This window comes from Grampus griseus, assembly GCF_964374135.1.
Source record: "Grampus griseus genome assembly, chromosome: 13".
NCBI classification, from domain to species: domain Eukaryota; kingdom Metazoa; phylum Chordata; class Mammalia; order Artiodactyla; family Delphinidae; genus Grampus; species Grampus griseus.
Genome location: NC_139007.1, coordinates 50,576,986 through 50,600,790, shown reverse-complemented (window position 1 = coordinate 50,600,790; position 23,805 = coordinate 50,576,986). Strand labels below are relative to the sequence as shown.

The 23,805-nt window shown below is 35.8% G+C and overlaps 1 protein-coding gene across 2 annotated transcripts in view; it reads right to left on the bottom strand.

The window, feature by feature from the left end:
* Nucleotides 1–7,861: 7,861 nt before the first annotated feature.
* Nucleotides 7,862–23,805, bottom strand: part of CLVS2 (clavesin 2) — a gene marked incomplete at its 3' end in the record, with an annotated part of 64,830 nt that continues 48,886 nt past the window's right edge. For both annotated transcript variants that reach the window (XM_082668587.1, XM_082668588.1), the window contains exons 4-6: nucleotides 20,995–21,105; nucleotides 14,925–15,145; nucleotides 7,862–7,949 (exon numbers count right to left, since the gene is read on the bottom strand). In XM_082668587.1, the coding sequence (XP_082524713.1) occupies nucleotides 7,862–7,949; nucleotides 14,925–15,145; nucleotides 20,995–21,105 (420 nt within the window). The remainder of the gene's footprint in view (nucleotides 7,950–14,924; nucleotides 15,146–20,994; nucleotides 21,106–23,805) is intronic.

Sequence of the window (23,805 nt, the reverse complement as noted above, 5' to 3'; positions counted from 1 at the left end):
CTTCTTCCTGCTTTTTCCCTCTCCTTTCCAGTAAAAGTAAGTATATAGGTATATTCTCTTGATCTGTCTTCCATAGTGGAAGAACTATGGCCTTTTAACTTCCTGCAATTTTTAAAAATTGGAATTAACTAGGATAATCAACAAAGAACAATTTACTATGGTTTTGAGCTCAAAATGACTTTTCATCTGAGGTATCTTGTAGTCTCTCTAGGTGTAAATATAAGCCATGAATATATAGACACAACATCTAATGATCTTAGGGTGACTTCCAAAGATAAAGCTCAAAAGTTATGTAAAATTTGGGCCCTGGAGTAGAGACCAGATTTGGGAGAAAGGGGAAGAGAATTCTCGGCTCACGATAAATTCCCACTTTGATGATGTTTTTAAAAAATATTTCTTATTAAGAAAAAAAGGACTCTCCTTAAATGTATACTACTGGCTAATACATAACTTGTTGAAACAACTTAAGATATTCATGCAGTCTTTTTGGATTTGCTACTAAATTCCAGTCACTATTCAAGGCACTGGTAATACAACAGTAAACAAGACAGACACAAATATCTGCCTGTGTGGAGTTCATATTCCATTAGGGGGAAATGCAAAGTGAACAAAATAAATAAGCTTTATGCTGTATTAGAAGGTGATAAAAGCTATGGAGAAGAAATAGAGCAGAAAAAATACGTGAAGAAACACAGGGCCATGTGATTTTAAATAGGGAAATCCAGAGAGTTCTAAGAAGGTGTCATTTGAGCAAAGATCTGAAGGAGATGAGGGAATAAGCTACGGGGATATCTGGGGGAAAGAGGCAGAAGGAACACAGAGTAAAAGTTCTGAGGTGGAGGAATGCTTGGCTATTTCCTGGGAGTGCAAGGATGACCGTTTAGCAAGACAATTAAAGAGTAGATGAAAGCTTAAGAGATGATCTAAGAAAAGTCAAGGTCAGGGGTGAGAGGGTATAGTGTCTAGAACTTTAGAAGCAAGAAATTACTTAACAATTACATTTGCATCGTACAGGTAAAGATGCCAGCCTAATCAGAAAATATGCTCTTCTGCTATACTGGTGCTTACAAACCTCGTATCACTCCTCCTCAAACATCGTTATAAGGACTGTGGTTTTTACTCTTGCAGAAAGTTTTGAGAGGAATGAAATCATTTGAGCTCACTCACATGTTGTGCTATAAATTGATTCTAGGGGGCAAGGGCAGAGCAAGGACACTAGTTTTCAGATTATTAAACTATTCCAGGTAGAAAATGAAATCTTGGAGCAAGGTACTGATGATGAAGGTTAGAGAAGTGGTCAGAGTGTGGATACTATACTTTGAAAAGGAGCTAAAAGTATGAGCTAGCAGATTGGATGTGGTTTTGAGATCAAGAGAGGAGGGATAGAATGACTATAAAGTTTTAAGCCCTAGAAACTAGAAGGTTAGGGTTGACTCTTAGTGAGATGGTAAGGTTATAAAGAGGAAACAGGTTCAGGATAGAGAAGTTTGGTTTTGTAAATGTTAAATGTGAGATGTCCGTTAAACATCCAAATAAAATGTTTAGATATATGAATTCAACAGAAAGGATATTACCAGTCTTCCCCACGAATCCCAGGTACAAAGAACATTTAATAATTTTCTAGCAATAAAGTCTTATTATATATGTTTTTAAATTTTTAGGAAGGATTTATAAATCAGGATGCAAATATTTCAGTCCTATGCAACTGAGTGAGTTGTGTTTATATGGGTATAACGTAGCATTTTTTTCTTAAAAGAGAACTAAGCATTTACGGTTTCCAACTGATACTTTTATGCTTCCAGTTAGAAAAAAGGGAATAAGACCATATATTATTTTTAGAGAAAAGTGATACTTAGAGATAAGGGTTTTGGTGGTGCTGCTGTGTGCAGACAGACTACATACCAGAGCCCTGCCCATCATGTCCCCATGGCCTCTGTTCTTGGGCTAAGAATGTTTAACTCTTGATATCAGAAAGTCTTGACATTTTGAAATCATTTTCTGTATTTAGAATTAGTAATACAGTTTAATGCACTTTTAAGTGACAAGGAGTGCAGACCATATCTCTGGCTTTTTGTGTATTGTCTGGTTGCCCTTGTTTTATTCCTACTCAGGATGCTTCTGCAGTAGCTGCTAGAAACGTGCGCTCCTCCTGACAGAGCTTTAGAAAGAGGCGGCAATAACGAGACTTGATAACCTCAAAAGCTGTGCACAGGAAAATCATCTGCGTTTGAGCTAAAGAAAGTCATGAAATCAATTATAGAGGATTCTAGTTAGGTGTCTCTTGCCCCTCCATAGATGGTTTTTCATCCACAGGTAAGATAAACGAGGAAAACTCGCAGAAGATACAAATGTGTGTTTATTAAGTAAGCATTTTTTTCAAGTCAGAATGAATTTTTTTAAAATTTTACTTAATTATTTTTATAGAATTTAAATCAATGTTTTTTATAATTCAAATTTCTGAATTTAGTTCCTTGTCTAATCCAATAACATTACATGAAAATATGAAAATGTTAGTTATTTTACTTATTGATCATTCCCATTGCTCCATGCAACTTAAAAGTTAACTTACTTCTTCATTCAAGCTCTCCTTTGAAGTCTTGTCTAGAAGTTATAGACTATTGAAAATGTAATTTTAATGAAATGAATTGTGTTTTTCCCTTTAGCCCCAAACATACAAGTATCAGAAAATTTCAGGTGTCCTAACCAAAATAGCTAACTACAATTTCCCTCAAAATAAAGTTCCTGTTGCCCATTTTTAGATGACATTTTAGAAATTTCCATTTCACAGATGCAAAGATCCGTACTACAAAATTCAACATCTACTATATGCAAAATAAAGGCTTTTTTAAAGCAAAAATGTATATTTATTCAAAATTACATTATACCATTTTTAATATTGTATTGGAATAAACAATTCCCTCAAAAGGTCAAAGGTAGTTGAGCCAAATAGTAAACAGTGTGCTCAGTATTCTTATAATTACCTCTTGGACATCTTATTTAATCTGTTTTGAAAACAAACACTACTTAGTTTGGGGAGTTTTATTTATCTTTTACACAAATATGAAAACTGAAAAACTGAATTAAGAACAAGACAGAGCTTTGAACCTCTGTTATATATAACCAATTATAATGCATTGCAATTTTTTAATATGGTTTAGGGTTTGTTCACTTCTTATCTAGGTCCCTCTCATTCACCACAAGAACTAAGTTTGACAGAATAAATGCATTGCTATCATTAAGGAAAAAAATATTTGCATGAAATTTGAAACTAAGTCAAATACTGACTGACCAAATACCTTCTGAATTGTAACAATGTCCACTATTTACTATAAAAGTACATTTATTGTATTTAAGACCTATGCTTATTTGTTTTCTAATTTTTTTTTTATTTCAACAGTATCATTTGCACTCCTTTAAAAAAAATAGTACAACTTGAGTGTCTCAGTCCAGTGCATTGCTATTTCACGTTTTTATCCTATCCTACAGTATATCCTACAGTATAGGGGAATAAATTCCCACGCTCAGTGCAGAATAGGTTCCATAGTGTTATGGCCATGTGCCGGGCTAATCTATGGATATTTACTAAATAAAAACTTCAATTCATGAAAAAAATGATATGCTTTAAGCAATTAAAGCGATATAATAATGTTTCAAAGCCAAGCCTCCTTATGTATTTATTATTTTCTCCCTTTCAAATAGTAATAGTGCTAACTAGTTCCAAGAGCATATTGGAAAACATTTTTTTCAACTAAAACAAAACAAAATCCTTTTCACTACTAAAGATAATTACACACACACTGGATATTTAGCCAGTCCTCCACGTTTGTTCCAATATATTTTAGGTAATCTGCTGATTCTTACACGATCTAACAGCCTCATAAATTTAAAATGTATCACTATTTCTTAGGCTATATAGCTATATAGCACATATAAAATGGAACATTTGCCTATTAGCCGATTGATGCAAAAAATGTAAGTACCATATCTGAAAGTTCACACGTCGTGCCAGAGCTCTGCTCCTTTTATTTTGTGTTGAAAGTCATTCTGAAATGTCCTCATAACTGGTGGCAATTTTTCAAGTAATTATTAATAAACACACACCAAATAAGAAGCAAAAGAAATTATTAACCAACCAAACCAGCTAGACGCTTAGATAAAATAACATAAGATTGTATAACCTTTCAGCAGGTTTTCTTGATATAACTTCTTTAAAGGACCATAAGCATGTCCATACGCTTTTGGGTTATTTGTAGATGAAAAGGAAGTCTGTTCCTGAAGACACACTGCCATAGCTCTAAAAGTTTCTTTTTGTGAAGAGTAGTAAACATGTTTCTTGATGTTTCAAACAATTCTGCATTATCTTGATGCATCAGAGGGACCTCTGTTCCCTCAGAAATATTACGGAAACGTCAAATGTTTAATTTAACAATGTGACCTAGTTAATATTAAAGAGAACCCAGCTGCTTGGCTTTCTTGCTTATGAATGTATGAATTTTCAGTACTGTAAAGTAAACAAGCATTTTATATGAAAACACTTAAGGAATGTCTCTGCCTACACTTATGCAAACTATTAATGAAATAAAAGTAATCATGCATGCACTTCAAAAACTTGCTTGCAACACTCAATTTAATATTTGTATATTGTTTTAGCATAGTGCCATGTTTGTCAGTAACATGTTGAAGTTACTGTATTGAACTTACACAATAAAGACAATACTATACGAGAATACTCAAAGCAAGACCTCAAATATCCTTCTTCAAATTATAGCTATATTTCACCCTTATAATATAATAGATGCATGTATTTACTTTTTGGAAGAGAGAACAAATAGAATCCATATTCTAGTATCACTGCTTTGTTCCATTTTTAAAGAGGCACTTCTTCATATTTCTTAGAATATATTTTTATGATAATCTCTTCCTTGTAAAATATCAGTCAAAAATGTGTGCAAATATCATGGACAACATAAGGAAGTTACTTATTTTTAAACCAGCTTTGGAAGCAGCTGCCCCTGAAACACTGGAGAAAAGAAATGATACAAGAAATAGAAGGTTAGGCAGGCTAAGTGAGGGAAGTAAATGAATTATGGACCTATTCCAAATCAAACATGGTAATTCTTTGATGCCTACAAATTTTAAGTAACAGGATAACTGAAAAAGAAAAGCATAGCTCTCAAAATAGAGAGGCAAATCATTAGAGCAAACAGTCTAGTGTTCGTGTGTATGTGTGAGTGGGGATGTACTATCTCAATGAAATCGAAAGCATATAAGGGTGCTTATTTACTATGTATGTAACAGTAGACATAGCAACGTAACACAGAAAATCACATGAGGAAAAAGAAAATTCCTAAACAGTGTTAGTTAGCTGGTGCTGAGGGGAAAATTCATAAAGTTGATCAAATGTTCTCTAAGCAGCTTCAAAAACATTACTGGAATTTTTTTCCAGACTGAAAAGACATAGGCAGACCGAACTAGATACAGCAATTTCAAAACACATCATTGTTGTAATTTGTTCATTCATTTAAAAATATTTTACACAATCCAGCCAACTCTCAATTGCTCATTTGAAAAAGAGCCGTCAAGCAGCAATGCCAATGCAGTTTCCAAATGTGGGGTAGGGAGAGAGTGTGAATGATACTTATAAGTGGGTAGGTATACACATAAAATATGCCTTCCAAGTTATTTTTGTATATGACACTAGCCTATGACAGGGGGAAAAAAAAGCTGGCTATGCTGGTTGACATCTGAAGCTGGTAGAATTCTGAAAATTGGCAATAAATGGTGCATATCAAATGAAACTCATGAAAATGCAAGGTTGACTGGCCTCCTGTACTTACTTTCTTTCCATTTTATTCCATCATATTGTCTAACACTTGCTTGTATAGTATATAAAGCCCAATGCTAAAAAATGTATGTCAAGTTGGCAAAAACGTAAGAACAACATTGGTTAGGTTCTTAGATTAAGAGTTGCTGTGGCTTTTTATTCCAATGCATTCCAATCTCTGTAATATTTATGGGTGGAGCAGAGGACCGACAGTCATTATTCTTCTGCATTTGATTGGAGGTCAGCATTTTTAAGGTATCTTGCATTCATATTTTTAATGTATATTTATGTATTTTTACAAATACTAGACAGTCCATTGGTGACACTGCAGAATTGTGTACTGATCTTGATTTTAAGATTCTTAGCTATAGAATTAGAACTTGACTTTTTAAAGCTTTTGACTAAGAAGTATATGAAGGCTGCTACATGCCTTTATTTCTGTTGGTTTCCAAAAGTTCCTTGAGATATTTTTCTTTCAAAAGAATATTTTAATGTTAAATCCTCAGTCTCAAAAATTACCACTCTGAAAAGGTGGTAAAAATCTTGCTTTTTCACACTAGAATTTGAAATTTAAAGTTAAATTTTTAAAATGTGCTATCATTGCAGAATTTTTATGAAGTGAAAACTTTAACATAAGGATTCCAAATCTAGATTTATACTATAATATAGTATCTCAGATGCCCTCAGAAGATTTCATTATCTCTCCTGGATGCAATATGCTCTTAAAATCTTTTCTGAGAAGAAAACGTGAACTTACTGGATCATTAGGAAAATTAACTTGAAATTGGGGAAAACAATATTACTCTCCATCACCTGATACTGCCTACTGCCTTTGTTGATACCTGTTGTTTTTTTGAAGACAAAATATATTGCACTAAAATGGCAGAGTCAAGATTGCATTACAAATTAAATTGAATTCCCTTAAATAAGTTCACTGAAAGTCTGTTTTACTATACCTCATTTTCATTAACTTTAATGGAAGTGGTTTTCCAGAGTTAGCATTGCATACAGTAATCTATTACGTCTCTAAGACCATTGAATATGTGTGATTTACTTTGTAAGCCTGTCACATTGAGGATTTATTAGAGCTCAGTAAAAATATATACGTGTGTGAGAATATATATATTTTTTCAACCAGTGCACAAGAATTAGAAATTAGCCCCTTATTGGTACTTGGCAACTTTTATGTTCAAAATTAGCTGTCAAATACTATTCATGTATGAGTTCTCTTTCTCTTGATCAAAGAGTTTTGGGGGAAAAAGTTTCTTAAAGTACATCAGACAGGGATAAAATGGGGTCTGGAATAAAGGACACATTGTGAAGACAGCAGTTTAAAAAGAATCCACTCTCTTTCAGAATTCCACATCTTAATTTGGGGAACATATTTTTTCACAAGACTCCAGGAATTAAACAACATAGAAGAGTTCAAGTGTTGAGTTTACCAGGTCATTTGCCATTCCTTGTCTCCCAAATGCAAGGCCAGTGATAGTCACCAGGGTACATTTTCTGTGAACTGAAAATCACTAGACAGTTAATACATTTATCATAATAATTTCCTAGAATCATCTAGTTCCCTGTGCCCATTAAATGTACATTTGAGTACGACAGTTTCAGAGAAAAACAATGAAACAATCACTATGATAGCTGAAATATGGCTTCATAGGAAACAGGGCTACATTTAATTAGCTTTAATTGCTTATGTGTCTTTTCTGTTCTTGTTATAGTTCATATCACTGGCATAGACTCATAAGCCAATCTTCCAATTTAAGTTACTACCAAAATTTACAAACTTGACGTGAAGAGTACATTGTATTTACAAAGAACTTGGCACTTACAGAATAAATTATTGACCTTTTAAAAAAAATTCAGACCAGGGCACCCATGGTTCAGGCAAACGGGAAAGCCTGATGTCTTATATATTATGCTACATTAACGTGAATAAATAAATTTCCAGCTGGTAATTCCTCCACAGCGCTGGCCCTGGTGCTGAAAACAAGTACCTTCCATTTCTAATCCATGGGGAGGGTAGAGAAGTTATCAGTCCAGAGAGAGCAAAGGTTGCATGTTTTCTTCCTCATTTTTATCCATGCGTTTTAACACTGTAGGATCCACAACTGATTGGGATCTAGAAACGATAAAGCCAATGTCAGTGCGTTACTGCCAAACAATCACCTTCTGTTCTCTGTCTTTTCTCCTTTATTACCTCTCTCATGGATGCGGATTAACTTTTTCTACAACAAGAGACTTATGAACTGAGAATGCTGCACATTTAAAGAGATACATTTATGGTGATGTTTTGCATCAAAGGAAACAATCCCCTCTGGCCTCTGAATAGAAAAATGCACAGCAGAGGATTCTAAATACATAATAATAGGCTTAAGTTCTCTTCTTTACAGTCAAGGAAGAGACTTTTCTTTGAGTCTGAGAATTTCTAGTACAGGACTGATGCATTCCAAGAGATCACCAAATGGGGGAATTATTACAGTGAACTTATTGTTATAAGAAAAGAAGTAGAAATAAAAGGAGCCTTGATTCCTGTCTGAAAGGGCTCTATGAAACGACTTCAACAGGAATGTGCATTTTTAACCATCTTTTTTTATATTTAATGAGAACTTTAGGAAAAAAATCAATATTTCAATATGAGTTTTGTTCAATTTTCCACTAGGGCATCTGAATAAAATCAATCTTACTCTTGAAAACTTTAAGAAAAGTAGAAATCCCTCTTGTTTAGTCAGGAGCACTTTATGATTAGGAAAGCAAATAATGTGAAAACCCCTTGCACATGCCTTTGATAGCAGGCGGGAATTATATCTCAGTTCCTCACTAGGAAACAACATAAAACTGGGAAGGAGGAAAGTCAATGAAAAGTGCTACTGTGGTGGCAGGAAGCTGTCATCTTAATGGCTATGGCATTAAAGAAGCAGCTGCCCTTTTAAATTCTCCTCCATAATGAATTTTTCCCCTGCTGCTGCATTCCAACCATTTGGCTATTGCTGTGGCAATATGCCTCTTCACAGACCTCATTAATTTTCAAAAAGAAAGACTATAAGCTAAAATACAACCACACATGCTAATGAAGAAGAACAGCAATGGAACTAATTATCAAAGCAAAAATAATTACAGAATTAACTGATAAATTGACTCCTTCATTTAAATAAACTTAAATTCATTTCTAAAGAGAGAATGAAAAGGAAGGTGAGAACTTTAAAATAAGGAGGTTTATTTCCTAAGTCACTTTCACTATTTTACCTCAATAATAGGTATTAGATGCATATGTCAGAATGGAGACTGGCTGCAGTTGAATGTGGGGTGTGTGTGTGTGTGTGTGTGTGTGTGTGTGTGTCTGTGGGTGTGCAGGAGAGAGAAAGAGACAGAGAGAGAGGGAAGGAGAAGGAGAAATGATAATTTATCTTAGAAAAAAGTACATGAATAAAATACATTTTAACACAATTGACAATTGCACAAAGCACTTAATAATTAGACTTGTAACATTGTTTTTCTTAGACTCAACTGAAATAATTGGTTTCCCAAGATGAATCCATGCTAAAATATACAGGGGTTCATTTAATGTCCTGCACTAGAGGGTTACTTGACAACGAGTACCCACTAGACTATAAATTCCATGAGCAGGGACTTTATCAGTTTCTCTCCTTGCTGTGAACACAATGCATGTCACAGAGTCTGTTACACAGTAGGATTTCGATTAACTTTTATCCAATAAATAGTTTCCATACTGAAAGAAGATGGCTATCAAGCATTCAAAGCGAAGAGTGATGAAGATAAAGCAATTTATCCTGTGGAGAAAGAAATTCTTAACAAAAACATTTATTTTAAAATTCTCACAAAGTTAAATATATAAATGTTGAGGCATATCCTAATAATATATTCAAGTACACACCAAAGCTCTTCAGACAGCACAGAGTCTACAATATAATCATTTGCCATAATGTTCTATTAAAACACACATCATACAAATACACATACACATGCACACACATCTTTTAAATCCTTACGTTCCTTGACTACTTTTACTATCAAATGTAAAATAGATAGCTAGTGGGCAGCAGCCGCATAGCACAGGGAGATCAGCTTGGTGCTTTGTGACCACACTAGAGGGGTGGGATGGGGAGGGTGGGAGGGAGGGAGACACAAGAGGGAAGAGATATGGGGACATATGTATATGCATAACTGATTCACTTTGTTATAAAGCAGAAACTAACACAATTGTAAAGCAATTATACTCCAATAAAGATGTTAAAAAAATTTTTTTAATAAAAAAATATTAGAGGATATGGCAATTTTAATAAAATAGTTTAAATTACAGTGCACTATCCAGCCTGGGATTAAGTTCCTAGTTTGCTTTTTTTAAAAACGTCTTTATTGGAGTATAATTGCTTTACAATGGTGTGTTAGTTTCTGCTTTAAAACAAAGTGAATCAGCTATATGCATACATATATCCCCATATCCCCTCCCTCTTGCGTCTCCCTCCCACCCTCCCTATCCTACCCCTCTAGGTGGTCACAAAGCACCGAGCTGATCTCCCTGTGCTATGTGGCTGCTGCCCACTAGCTATCTATTTTATGTTTGGTAGTGTGTATATGTCCTAGTTTGCTTTTATCATGCACTACAGATGTCAGAATTGTTGGATGATGAATGCTGCTGGCTCAATACGCAGAATGATTCCTCAATAAAACAAGCCAGGCAGAAACAATTTCTGATTAAGATTTTTTTGATATTTAATTGCCCCAAGTGTACTGTTGTTTTAGTCTAGATTTTCTTTTGTGCTCTCTTATACCAAAAAACAGGGTTATTTGTGCAGGATCATAACTGTTAATAAATTGGTCTGTTTCAATTGCAATAGAGGAAGTTACCTAACATTAACTCACAGTACATCTTAGCAGTCTCCAGCCTCTACTGTCTTTCAATGAATAACTTTTTTTCCTCATGAAAACCTATAGTTTAACTTTAATTATCCAGGTATCATTTATTCATTTATTATGTATCTACAATATTGTGCTATACCTTAGTGTTTAAGAGACTAGATTTTAGACAGAAATGGATTCCAATTCCACCTTCTGCTATTTATTAGTTCTGTGACCAAGGGAAGGCTATTTAAACTTCCTAAGATTTTGTTCCCTTATCTGTAAAATGGGGAAAATAATACCTACATCATACAGATGTATTGAGGATCAAGTGCAATAATGCATGCATAACCCCCGGCATTAATTCCGGCAGATAGCATATGGTAGTGGTTAAGGAAATAACTTAGAGAACACTATTACCTGTGTTCCAGCATTAGTATTGTAGCTTTGGAGCTATGTGAAATGCAGAAGTTACTTACCTTCTCTGTATCTGGGTCTCCTCATCAATAAGATGGGTATAGTATTACCTTATTAGTTGTTTAGAAAAGCAAAGGAGTTGATGTATACAAAGCATTAGGTAGGGTTTGGCACGTAGTAACAATAGGTGTTGAATATTATTTAATAAAATGGAAGTGCATATTACCATTAACAACATTAGTGTTGATGCTCACTGCAACTGTTGTGTGCCAGACACTATCCTGGGTCCTAGAGGCATAAGGTAAAAGACATTCCCCGAGTTCAAGGAACCCATTCTCTAGTGAAGTTTGTATTCTTTCACATGATTATACTATCTCTCCACAAATTTACACGGAGGAACATAATCTTCTAGCTATACACGTAGCTAAATTCACCCAAAGGAACAGTTATCTACAACTCTTTGGTGAAGGAATGATTTTTCCCCTCTCAATCTAAGAATGATATAAAACTGGAAAAGGAGATGGAGGAAGGGTGGAACCTAGAAACAATTTTCTCCCGTCCTTGATGGGGAACTACCATCCCCTGCCAGAGAGAAGATAAAAATAAAGTGAAACAACTTTCTTGATCTCATTCTTCAGGAGTTTTCAAAGAGAACCATATAAGCTTCATATGATACAAAAGCTACACCAGACAAAGGATGTCTGGAATTCCAATCAGCCCATGTCAGAAGCAAGAAACTCAGGGTTGGGGAGGTCATCGTGCTGTAAGCCAAGTCTTCAGGGGACAAAATGTCCTAATTAATTGGAGAAGAAAATCAGGATCCAAAAAGACTTCAAAATGTGGATCGCCTGAACCAAATCTAACAAGATGATGTCAATTAAAATAATGTGCTTGGAGGAAAAAGCTAAACACAGAAATAAAGAATTATGAGGATAAGGATCTATAAGTAAAGAGACCAGTTTTAAGGGGTTCAATATGAGTCAGCAATGTGCCTTGGCTGCTTGAACGGCAGCAACAGTGACAGCAACAGCAACTAAAGGAAGCCAATGAGGTCCTCACTGCAAAGCCAGAATTCTGGAACCTCTATGCAAGTAATGATAACGTCAGATGTCACCTCTACAATTCTAAACACTGCACCTAAAAGGGGCCACTGACAGACAGCAGAGGACTCCTTCATTCATTTAACTGGTGCCTAGTGAGCATGGTTTGTGTGCCAGGCTCCACTCCAGGCACTGAGGATTCAGAAGAGAACAGGATAGACAAAGCCACTAAAGTCTCCCTGAAGCTTACATTGCAGGACAGGGGGATAAATAACTAAATAAAATCAATCATTTCACTGACTAATAATGAACTATGAAGAAAATAAAGAAGGTGATTGATAGGAAGTGTCTAGAATGAGTAGGAAGTAGAGCTGATTAAGACCTGGTGACTGAGAAAGACCAAAAGACCCTCTTGAGGAGATGACCTTTGATTGGGGCCAGCCATTGGAAGACAGAGGAAAAGAATATTCCAGCCAGAGGTGACAAGAATAAAGACCTTTGGATAGGAACAAACTGGGGAGGCTGAAGGAGAATAAAGAAGGATGTTGTGTCTGAAAGGTAGGGGAGGAGAGAAAAGGTAAATAAACTTAGAGGAGAGAGGTAGGCAGGATCAGATCATGCAGCATATTGTAAGTCTCGATATGGAGTTGATTGTATTCATTGTATAATCAGCAGTCACTTAGAAATTCAAAGCAGAGAGGTGAAATGATCTGATTTACATTTTTAAAATATTATTTTGACTGCCACATGGATAATATAATAAATGGAAGGTAGGGGAGCAGGGTAAAGGTGGAGGCAAAGAGAGCAGGTAGGAAGTTTTGGAGGAAGTGTAGGTGATGGGGATGCAGCTAAGGCTGTAGAGGATATGGAGAGAGGTGTGCTCAGAGGAGGGGACCACATTAGTTAACAAGTCACAGAAGGAGGGGCTAAAGGAAATGAGCATTGCTAGCTGGCAAAGGAAAAGACTAAGGGACACCTATGAGAGCTGTCTCCAAATCCTCCTGAAGCTCAGTTCTACAGTGAGGGCACTCTGTGTCATGCTGTCACAGAAGAGTAGACAAGATGTATATCAACAACATGAAAGACTCTGTACCTCATGGATTGGAACCTTGTTCCATCACATATAGACTATGTGACTTTGGGGATACGAATATCTGTTTAACAAGGTTGCTGTGAGAATTAAATAAGTGAATGTTACCAAAAAAGTACCTAGTAAGGGCCTAACTCATGAGAAGTTTATTAAAAATGGTAGATTGTAACAATTATCACTGTTAGAATTTTAATTTTTATCAGAAGGAACCTATTCTTAGGTAATGGCTTTTAACCATTTTTGTCTTAGACAACTTTGAGAATTTGATGAAATATGCCTTCTCTCCAGAAAAAAAAAGCACTATATATACATTTATATATCTATATATACATACATACATTCAAACATATACACACACAGTTTTGAATACAACTTTTATCACTTTACAGACCACTTTGAGAGTCCATCAATGAACCCCTTTGGTGAGAAGAGCATATAACTCAAATTAGGAAGCCTTGTTTTAAGAGGAGGGAGTTGAAAAGCCCAAACTTGATTTAAAGATAAGCTTGTCAATTAGTGGAGAAATTAAAGTTGAAGATGTTCCTGGCCTTTCCGTTCTCTCCAAGGAGTTGTGGAGCAGCCTGGGGAGAGAAAGGCATCACACCCTGCCCCCCAAGAACAGCAGCAGCTGCAGCAGCAAATAAAAGAGGCCAGTCTCAAAGATGCCACTGCATGAGTCAGTGGTGACCGAATGACCCTAAGGCTTTCCTCAGAGAAGGATGCAAGATAGTGTTTGCAATGACATGGGAGATGCCCTTGTGTCCTCCCTGAATTACGTGAAGAGAGACTTGTAGGAGCTGTGGTTCCTATATTTCCAGGATAGGAAATGAACCAAGAAATAATATTTGTGATCCAAATGAACGCTGGGCTGGTGTGGCCTGGGGTAGCATAAGAATTAGATGTCTTCATCTAATTGCTACAGAATGCAAACTCAGAGGCAGTTACGCATTTGTGTGTGTCTGGCAACCCCCTTGCCCTCGATCACCAGTAGATCATGGCTGGACATATGTTTTACCCATATTGGATACAAAACGCCTAGGAAAGTTTTTATTACAGAGCATGTGTTGAATAAATACCCATTGACTGAAAGAAAACAGGCCTAATAACACTATGAGAGTCAAAGCAGGAAATCAGATTCTGACTCAACAGTGAATTCTGTAAAGATTAAAGCTGTAGGGAAAGACAGTGTTTTTCCCCAGGAATGGCTAGACAGAAACTTTTAAACAGAAACTTGGCAGAGATGCTGAAAAAAGAACGTAAGCTTTGAATGTTAGTGTTTGAAGTGTGTGTCTGTTCGCTCTATGGATCCCTTCCTTCAAATGAAATCTTACACAGGAGTCCAAAAATTTGTTTAGATAGTCAGTCTCACCGCAGTGGAGATGGGCACTGTCCCCACCCGCTACCTGCTTGCCCTGAGGCACTCAACCAGAACCTTAAAGAACAGTTTGAAAAGCCACTGGATTGGCTGACTTCTAAGGGGCCAGCTGGATTGTGAATTTGGAGCAACATTGAGTTGAGGTTACCTTGAATGAATTTATCTTTGACTTGAAACTCCTTAGACATCCAATCATAGGAGCATGAAAGGCTTTAAAATGTCATCAAATAGCTACTTCAGAAAAATATAAAATCTGGAGTTGTATCAGGTGTCCCCACCCTGGCCCAGCCCGCTTCCCAGCAACCTCCAGCATACCTCTTCATGGACTTGGGGGAGAGTTCCTTCTCTACCTCCTTCACAGGCATGCTGTAGGAGTCCACATTGTATTCACTGTCGTCATCATACTCGTGGTCTAGCAGTGTTCTTGCCCAGGTTCCCATATCATAAGGGGGGAGCATTCCTCCAAACTCAGAGGGCAAAATCTCAGGATGAATTAGTTGGTGCAGACTGTTCAGGTTGTTACCGTGCAAAAATATCTACAAATGCAAGAAGAGGGTGGGAGAAAACACACAGAGGAGAATAAATATCACCCAGATTTTGGGAACTGGGCGGGGGGTGGGGGGGATGGAGGATTGAGGATAGGAAAGTCAAAGCAAGAGTTTTCCATGTCTGTTAAAATATTTAAGCCCTTCATCTACTCTGTGAAACAGGAAGGCTGGTTCTGTAATCCTAATACTTCATATAAAAATCCTGAGGCTCAGGGATTTTAGGTAGCTTCTAGAAGGCCAGATCATTATTGGTTTAAAGAACTGGAACAAGAAATTTCGTTTCCTGCTTCATAGCTGGGAACATGAGCAGAATCTAATGTGCACGTTGATCTGCACATTATCCTGGTGTTAGCTATACAAAGCTGATGATGTGCATAATGAATGCTGTTAAAAGACTCTTCTCATAAGGACTCAACAACTGCTGAGCCCATTCACGTTATTAAACCCAAAAGCTGTCACCAGTATGGCTTTCTCTTTATCTTCGGTAAAAATAAGAATACTGTAACCACTAAATTACTGCTTTATAATACAAAGTATGTGATGTAAATAAAAGTAGATTAGCATCATCACAATGAAAGGTTGACTGAAGTTTCACATCCCAAAGGACCAATGTTCTATAATGTTGCCAGCATCTTCTCTGCTAGAGATTTCCATGGTTATCATTCAAATCAGAAGTGGAATGAGTTGAAACTGTAAAGCTGTGTGCATCTGTTAATTATTCTTATCACTCTCTACATACAGCTTTTGGTTGAACTGGAGAATTATTTAAGCTACATACTCAAGATTTGTTTCTCCATAAATTGCTACCTCTTTCCTCTTCTTTCATTTCAATCTCAAGACTTCAGATCAGTCTTCTCTGATAAAGTACTCTTGTCACCTCATATAAACTTTTATATTTATTTAAAGATTATAATTTATAAGTGGCTTAGAAATCTCACACTTCAGGTTCAAGATGAACAGAGGTTCATCTTGCTTTCCATACTTTTAGAATCCATGGAAGTAAATATACTGGAAAACAAAGACTAGTCTATATCAAATAAAATGAGAGGAGTGGGAGTCACCAGTCAACAAATAATTTCAACAAATTGTGGAAGAGTATAAAAGCATCTGAGATTGGGTCACTGGTCAAAATGATCACAGCAAGTGGCTGGTGGAATACACAATGTGGGGCTTACAGAGGTGGAAGATACTGTCTTCCCCAAGTTAAATCAGGTTAATTGCACTTTACACCTTCCCCTTCCTACTTACAGAGCACAACAGGAAAACACACACACTCTCTCCCTCTCTCTCCCTCTCTCTCTCTCTCTCTCTCTCTCTCTCTCTCTCTCTCTCTCTCTCTCTCGCTCTCGCTCTCGCTCTCACTCTTATAATTTTCCTGGGAAAATTAAGTTCTAGCACCTGAAATCCCTACTTTATTAGGTATACAACCTTTATTTCATCAGATGTACTACTTCATGTCAGAAACCTTATCTTTCAAGTCATGCAAGAGTTAGGTAATAAATCCTTAGAAAAGTAAATGTAATTCACACTACTTCTCTTTTCACTAACACTCTGTTCCCTCCTCCCTCAACATCACTTTCAGCTTTGGTCTTGTTTCCTCTTTCCCTGAAAAAATAGGGCAACCAGATGAGACCCACCCACTAGCATCTGTGTCCATATGCTTTGCCTTTGCTCCCAGCACAATGGAAGAATAAACTCTACAAAGGCCAACCCCTCCACCTGTGCACTAGAATTCATTCTCTCTTCCACTCAGTTATATTTCCCAAACAATTCTCTCTTGTCTCTCTCACATCATCAGATTTCCTCCTCTTCTGTATCTTTCCCATCAAAGAACAAACATGCCAACTCTACTCTTCCCTCCCCCACCATACAGATGCATAAAACCTCTCTTGACCTTACCTCCAGTTATTATCCTATTTTTCTCCTTCCTTTCATTGCAAAACTCATCAAAGGAGTCATCTATATTCATTGTCCAAGTACTTTTGTCCCATTTTTCCTGAATCGAATCCAAATAGGCTTTGCCTCCCACCATTGCATGAAAATAGCTCTTGTCAAGATCCTTCTCACTGCTAAATTCAGTGTCCAATAATTCTCTGTCCTTATTTTCCTTAAACTCTCAGCAGCACTGGATATAGTAGATGGCTCTCCTCATTGAAACACTTTCTCCCAGGATCTCTTGGTTTCCTTCTATTTGATAGATGCTTTTTTCAGACTCTTTTGCTGGTTATTCCTCACCTCCCCAGCATCTTAACATCAGAGAGCTCCAGGCTTCAGTTCTCGGATTTATTCTCTTCTCTAACTATACTCACTCCTTGGTGATGTCATTCAGTCTAGTGCCTTTAAGTATTGTCCATACACTGAAAATTTATATTTTGAAGCCAGAACTCTCTTTTGAACTCCATATTGGTATTTCTACTCCCTATGTCACACCTCCACTTAAATGGTAAATGGGCACCTGGAGCTTAACATATCCAAGATTGAACTTATAATTCTCTCCCCCAAATCAACTCCTCCCTATTTTCAATGTCAGTTAATCGTACAAATATGCTTCTAGTTTCTCAGGCCAAAACATTTGACTCATCTTTTACTTCTCTCATAATCTAAGTTGTCAGTAAATTCTTTTGGTACTACCTCCAAAATCTATCCTGAATTCAAACATCTGAACAACTCCACCCTTACAACCCTAACACAACTCCCATCATCCTTCACACTGTGTTACTGCCTCCTAACTGCCCTCCTGACTTCCACTCTTGCCACCAACACTCTATTCTCAACACAGCAGACCGAATGACCATGTTAAAACATCCATCAGGTCACATTATTCTGCTCATAATCCCCCATTGCCTTCTTCTTTCTCTTAGAGTAAGTCCTATAAGATCCTCTATGAACTCTTTCTGTGAGCACATCTCCTACTACTCACACCCTGCTGGAATATGCCATGCACACATTTGTCTCATCATTTATTGAAGTTTTACTATATTCTCCCCCGTGTATATTTTTTCTTCCTCCATTTCATGCAAGAAGTCTGGTTCTTTGGGTCTCCTTTGCCTCAGATTACCTTACAATTATACTTAGGCTGAACTTTTAAATTTAAAAAAATTTTATTTTCCTAAACCGTGCCATTGAAGAGATTATGGTAGCTGACCATAATTATGGTAGAAAGAGGGTATAATATTTTTAAGAATTAGCAAGGAATAGAATAGCAAGCCCACGATTGAGGAAGAAGTGGAAATTTGTGACAACTAGCAGGAAAACCTGTTTCCTGTCAGCTCTTGGGGTGTGGCAGGACCACATCTGTGGACCAGCTGAAGAGTGCACTAGGGTAGTGGACTGAAACCTCGCCATTGGGTTCTGGCTTCAGTAAAGATGCTGAAGCATCTCCTTCTGCTGGAGCAGAAGGAGACCTTAATTCAAGGAACTAATACTAGCTTGAACAGTGAGCATGTCAAAAGTGGCCATGATGGATGGGAAGTTAGGCTCTACATGAAAGATTCTAGACACTGGTGAAATTTTGAGAAGGGACCCCTGTCAACCCCTAAGGTTGACATTCCCATCAGCCCAGTATGTTGGAAACTCAAAGTCTGATTTAATTTAAGAAAATGAAGAGCTAAATGTCTACTGTGAAAGAGGATTCACGACTCTTTCCTAGGTTTCCTTTTACCAGTTTTTCAGAACATAGATTTACAGCATCTGTGTTATAAGTCGTTTGAGTAATACTGTAATGCTGAATCACTTGGGATTCCAGTAAGGAAATATAATAACGTTGCATTGTGCATTGATTATATACTTAAAAATTAAAGGTGTTTCAATCTATAATTATTTTCTCATACAAAAATTTCCAAGTCATATAGTTTTAATTAAAATGGTAAAATTCAAATACCTCAATTCCATCTGGAATAGTGCTAGCAATGCATTCTTGTAGGCATTGTCAAAATCATCAAATTCCATCAAATAACCCCCAAACCTAGAACTTTCCTTGTTTTGTAGACTTGAAACTCTTCAGTCTTTTCAACAGAGCAAAATCATGTCAAAATCATGTCACAACAAGTCACTCCTGCACTCAAAGTCTTTCAAGTGCTCCTCATTTCACTCTGACTGAAAGCCCAGATCTTTACGACAGTGTACAAGACCCTCTGTGAGTGGGCACACTATGCTCCTGCCCATCCAGTCCCCTAATATCCTCCCCAGTAGCTTATTCGTCTCCAGCTTTTCTGGCCTCCTTGCTGTTTGTCAAATATTCCAGGCCTGTTTCTACCTAAGGACCATTGCCTTTGCTAGTCCCTCTACCTGGAACAGTCTTCCCAATACATCCACATTTTCAGCTCTACTACCTCCTAGCTGTGATTTAGAGCAAATGGTTTCACTTTCTATGCCTCATTTTCCCATCTATAAAAGGAGGAAAATAACAATGCTTACCCTAAAGCTTTGTTGGAGGGACTAAATGAGTTAACATACCAAGAGTACTTAGAACAGCACACGGCATAGCGTGAACACTACAAAAGCATTCATTAGTACAATTTGTGCTAAAAGCCCCAGCAGGTATTTTGGATCACCTGATCATCCCTTCATAAAACAATGCTGAAAGTGTTTTTTCTGAGGCACATCAATACATTTTTCCAAATTATAAAATGTAAATTAATATGAATCTTGGTGGTAGAAATAATTCCTAATATAAATTATAATTGTTTACAGAATTCTTCCTCCTAAATTACTAAAACATATTCAACAAATTCATAAACAGAAAACTCTCTGTTCACAAATGTTTGACACCGACACATACTAACAATGATTTCACTTTCACACTCACAGTAAGGCTTTTATGGCACTGAGATACCTGAAGTGCCTTCTCATTCATGAGAAACATGGAAAATTATCTTCCCTATGGATTTAGAAGTAACTATATTTTCCTGTGGAACTAATCATTTGAAAATTGGTCACAGCACAGTGGTAAAAATATCTCTAAATGCAGAGCTATTTGTATTCAAATGTTAACTCTACAACTTTACAGCTGTGTAAATGAATAAGCAAGTTATTTATCCATCCTAAGACTTACTTTCCTCAGCTTTTCAATAGGAGATGATGCTTACTAAGTTTACTTTTCAGAGATGTTTGGAGGATAAAATGAAATAATGTACATTAAAATGCATTTTAAAATATTATCAATAGTGATAAATGTGTTCGGTATTTACAATGTGCCATGCACTGCATTAAATAATTTATATAAATATTCTTATTCTCAGAAAAATGATTATTTTGGAACCTACTTTGAATATCCTCATTGTTGGATAAAACTGAATCTTGGAATTCAAGTAACTTGTAATTTAAAGAGATATTAAAATTTCTATATATTAGTATTCTTTCTGAAATGTGTGATTGATCAAGACAATCACTACAAAATTATATTAGAGATCACAAAATTCACTATATTCAATGTAATACATATTGTGAAATAACTAACGCCTATTTATAACATAAAAAATTATAACTTTTCCCTGCATACTACTTGAAATTAAGTGTACCAATAACAATATAGTAACACGGTATAATTTTTTTTACTTTTAAACTGAGGCTTTAATGTATAATGAATGTGCTAAAATGTTCCCCATTTGTGGAAAAGAAAGAGAGCTAGTTTTTAAGTATTTCTTTCACAGATACACTGTTCAGAATTAATCACAAGTTTTTACATTTTGTAAAATATCTTTTATGTTATCTTTTAGAGTTATATTCAATACAGAAACACATTTTACCACAGCACATGTTATACATACAGTATGCATCATAATTTATTGAACGGGGGAGCAGAAAGGAAATAAAAAAACAAAGAAGCAAACAAATACCCTTTTCCGAGTCTTCTCCTTCAGGAAAGGCCGGATCACGGTATACAGGGCATGGATATACCATGGTTGGTTGACAAAATGAATTCCTCCAAATCGTGCTGGGAAACTATCCTAGAGTAACATGGCGGGGAAAAAAAATCAAAACACGCTTTAAAACACTGAGGAGGTTTAGGGAAGGCCATATGGTATACAAATTTGTTATTCCGTACACTTAAATGATTATGTGTATAGCTAAGGAGAAGAAAGAAGGAAGAACCTTAGGAAGAACCTTACTGCAATTAATCATTGTAACTTTCATACAGAAACTGAAGCAATATGGAATAAAGCACATCTTTCTCAAGAATAGGTTGTTGATAGGAATTTCAGCATTTTTAGGAGTGCCACGTTTTAAGCCTGCAAACTGCTAACAGTCATTATAGACCAAGAAATATATGTAAAAGACTTTAGAAATTTGTCAAATAATGAATCTATGTTAGATAAGTGTCTATTAAAATGTATTTAAATTAAAATGTTTTATTAAATTTCAATGTAGTTATCTATAATGTGAGGACAGTCAGATATCAAAACTCACTTTATTCTCTTTATTTTATTACCAACTTTACTATAAACACTCTCCTTTCCTTATTCCAACTACAAAAAAAGGAAACACGCTTAAGCAAAATAAAAACCTGGAATTGTAGTGTAAGAAATTTGCACATGCATTTTGCCAAGTTAAATGAAAGTTAAACCCTCTGAGCTCACCCAACAGGAGGAAAACGGGGCTATCACAAAGCCAGCCTCTCCTTCAGCAAGAACTCAACCATGTAAGGTTTGCATCTGAAGTGATGTAGAGGTGTTTTCCTCCTCTCTGTGACTAAATAGGTGCATCTCAAGTCCACCCCCAAATCTGAAGAGAATCCTTAAGCCAAATAAGTTACACCATTTGACAGTGCTACGGATTCTACGTAAATGGACATAGATTTTGCTACTGGTTCAACATTCCACGCTGAACTGACTACAAAAGTCTCCTTTAAAAAACTGTACCACTGGAAGTGTCTCTTGAGTGGCATCATAATAATTGGCATACATCTAGATTCTACTGAGAACATAAACAGGAACAAAAGAGAAGAAACTGAAATAATTGTAGATCTATTTTCTTAATTTAAATTTTCTCTTGAACAAGATTCAAAAGATTTAAAAACATGCATGGTGTAACATCATTAAATTATTTTGTTTTTAGGGGACACTTATGAGCATTAGAAATTCATTAGTGATTTTATATATTGATTTTTAGAGTCAACAAACATTTTTTCTGCAACAAAATTTCTATCTTTGAGAATAACACACTACGAAAAAACCACAGTACTTCAAATAATAAATACATTCGTAAGCTGTGTCTTATTTTATGTCAATGTCTTACTTCTTTTATAAATTTGTAGCTTTCATTCATCAAGAGTATTACAAAACAGAAATGAATCAGGTAGAAATGCAGACATAGTGTCTTTTAATTTTTTTATTTTTTCAGCTAAATATGCTTTTATTTTCATGTGAAAAAATACATCTGACTTCCACATAGCAGGTTACTTTTTAAAAAATTTTTATTGGAGTATAGTTGCTTTACAATGTTGTGTTAGTTTCTACCGTACACAGGCATAGAGAACAAACATATGGATACCAAGGGGGAAATGGGGGGGGATGAATTGGGACACTGAGGTTGACATACATACACTATTGATACTACGTATAAAATAGATAACTAATGAGAACCTACTGTATAGCACAGGGAACTCTACTCAGTGTTCTGTGGTAACCTACATGGGAAGGAAATCCAGAAAAGAGGGGATATATGAATCATATATGTATATATGATTCATAGTGTCTTTTAAAATTATGACATTTTTATACATAAAATGAAGATAAATAATGTATATACAATAAAGAGAATACTAATATGTGCCCTCCACTCAGCTTAAGAAATAGAATATAATTGGTAACCTTGAAGATCACTGTATTTATATATTCTTTCATTTCCCCCACATTTTAAAATTTCACATTGTATTTCAAATATAAGGATTTCTCTTGCTTATATCAATATTTTATTTTATAAATGTTATAAATATATAAATATTATATTTTTATTTTGCATATTTTATATATTTTATATATATATATATATATATATATATCCCTTAAAACATACTGTTAAGTTTTTTAAGTACTTAAGCTTTATAAAAATGTCATAGTCAATGTGGTCGGGTAACAGTGTTTTTGCGGTTCGTTGTATCTGAAATTTAAACACGTTGTGCATAGCTATAGTTCATTGTCACTGTTGTATAGCATACCATTGTATGGAACACCACAGTTTATTTTCTCCTGTCCCTGCACATTGTTTTCCAAATTTTCGGTTTGTTTTGCTATCACCAACACAGCTGCTCTGCAGACTTCATTCTCAGAAGTGTCTCTTGTGCACGTTCAGGTGTATGTGCAGGGTATTTATCTAAAAGTGTTAACGTTGAGTCATAGAGTGTATACAGTTCAACTTTACAAAATTGTTAGGAGCAAACTGCACCAATTTATACTCTTCTTTCCCCCAGTAATGCAGGAAAGTTCTGGCTGCTCCACATACTACACTTGGTATTACCCATCTTTCTAACTTCTGCCAATCTAGTGGGTGTAAAATAGATTCTCGTGACACTTTAATTTGTTAGTTGCTTCGTCTTTGCTTATTTTAATTCCATCATTAATAACATTGTTTGATAACATAACCATTTTACACAGAGGTGTTTTGTTTCTGGGTCCTTGAGGGCCTGAATTTGTTATCTCTGCTGGTCT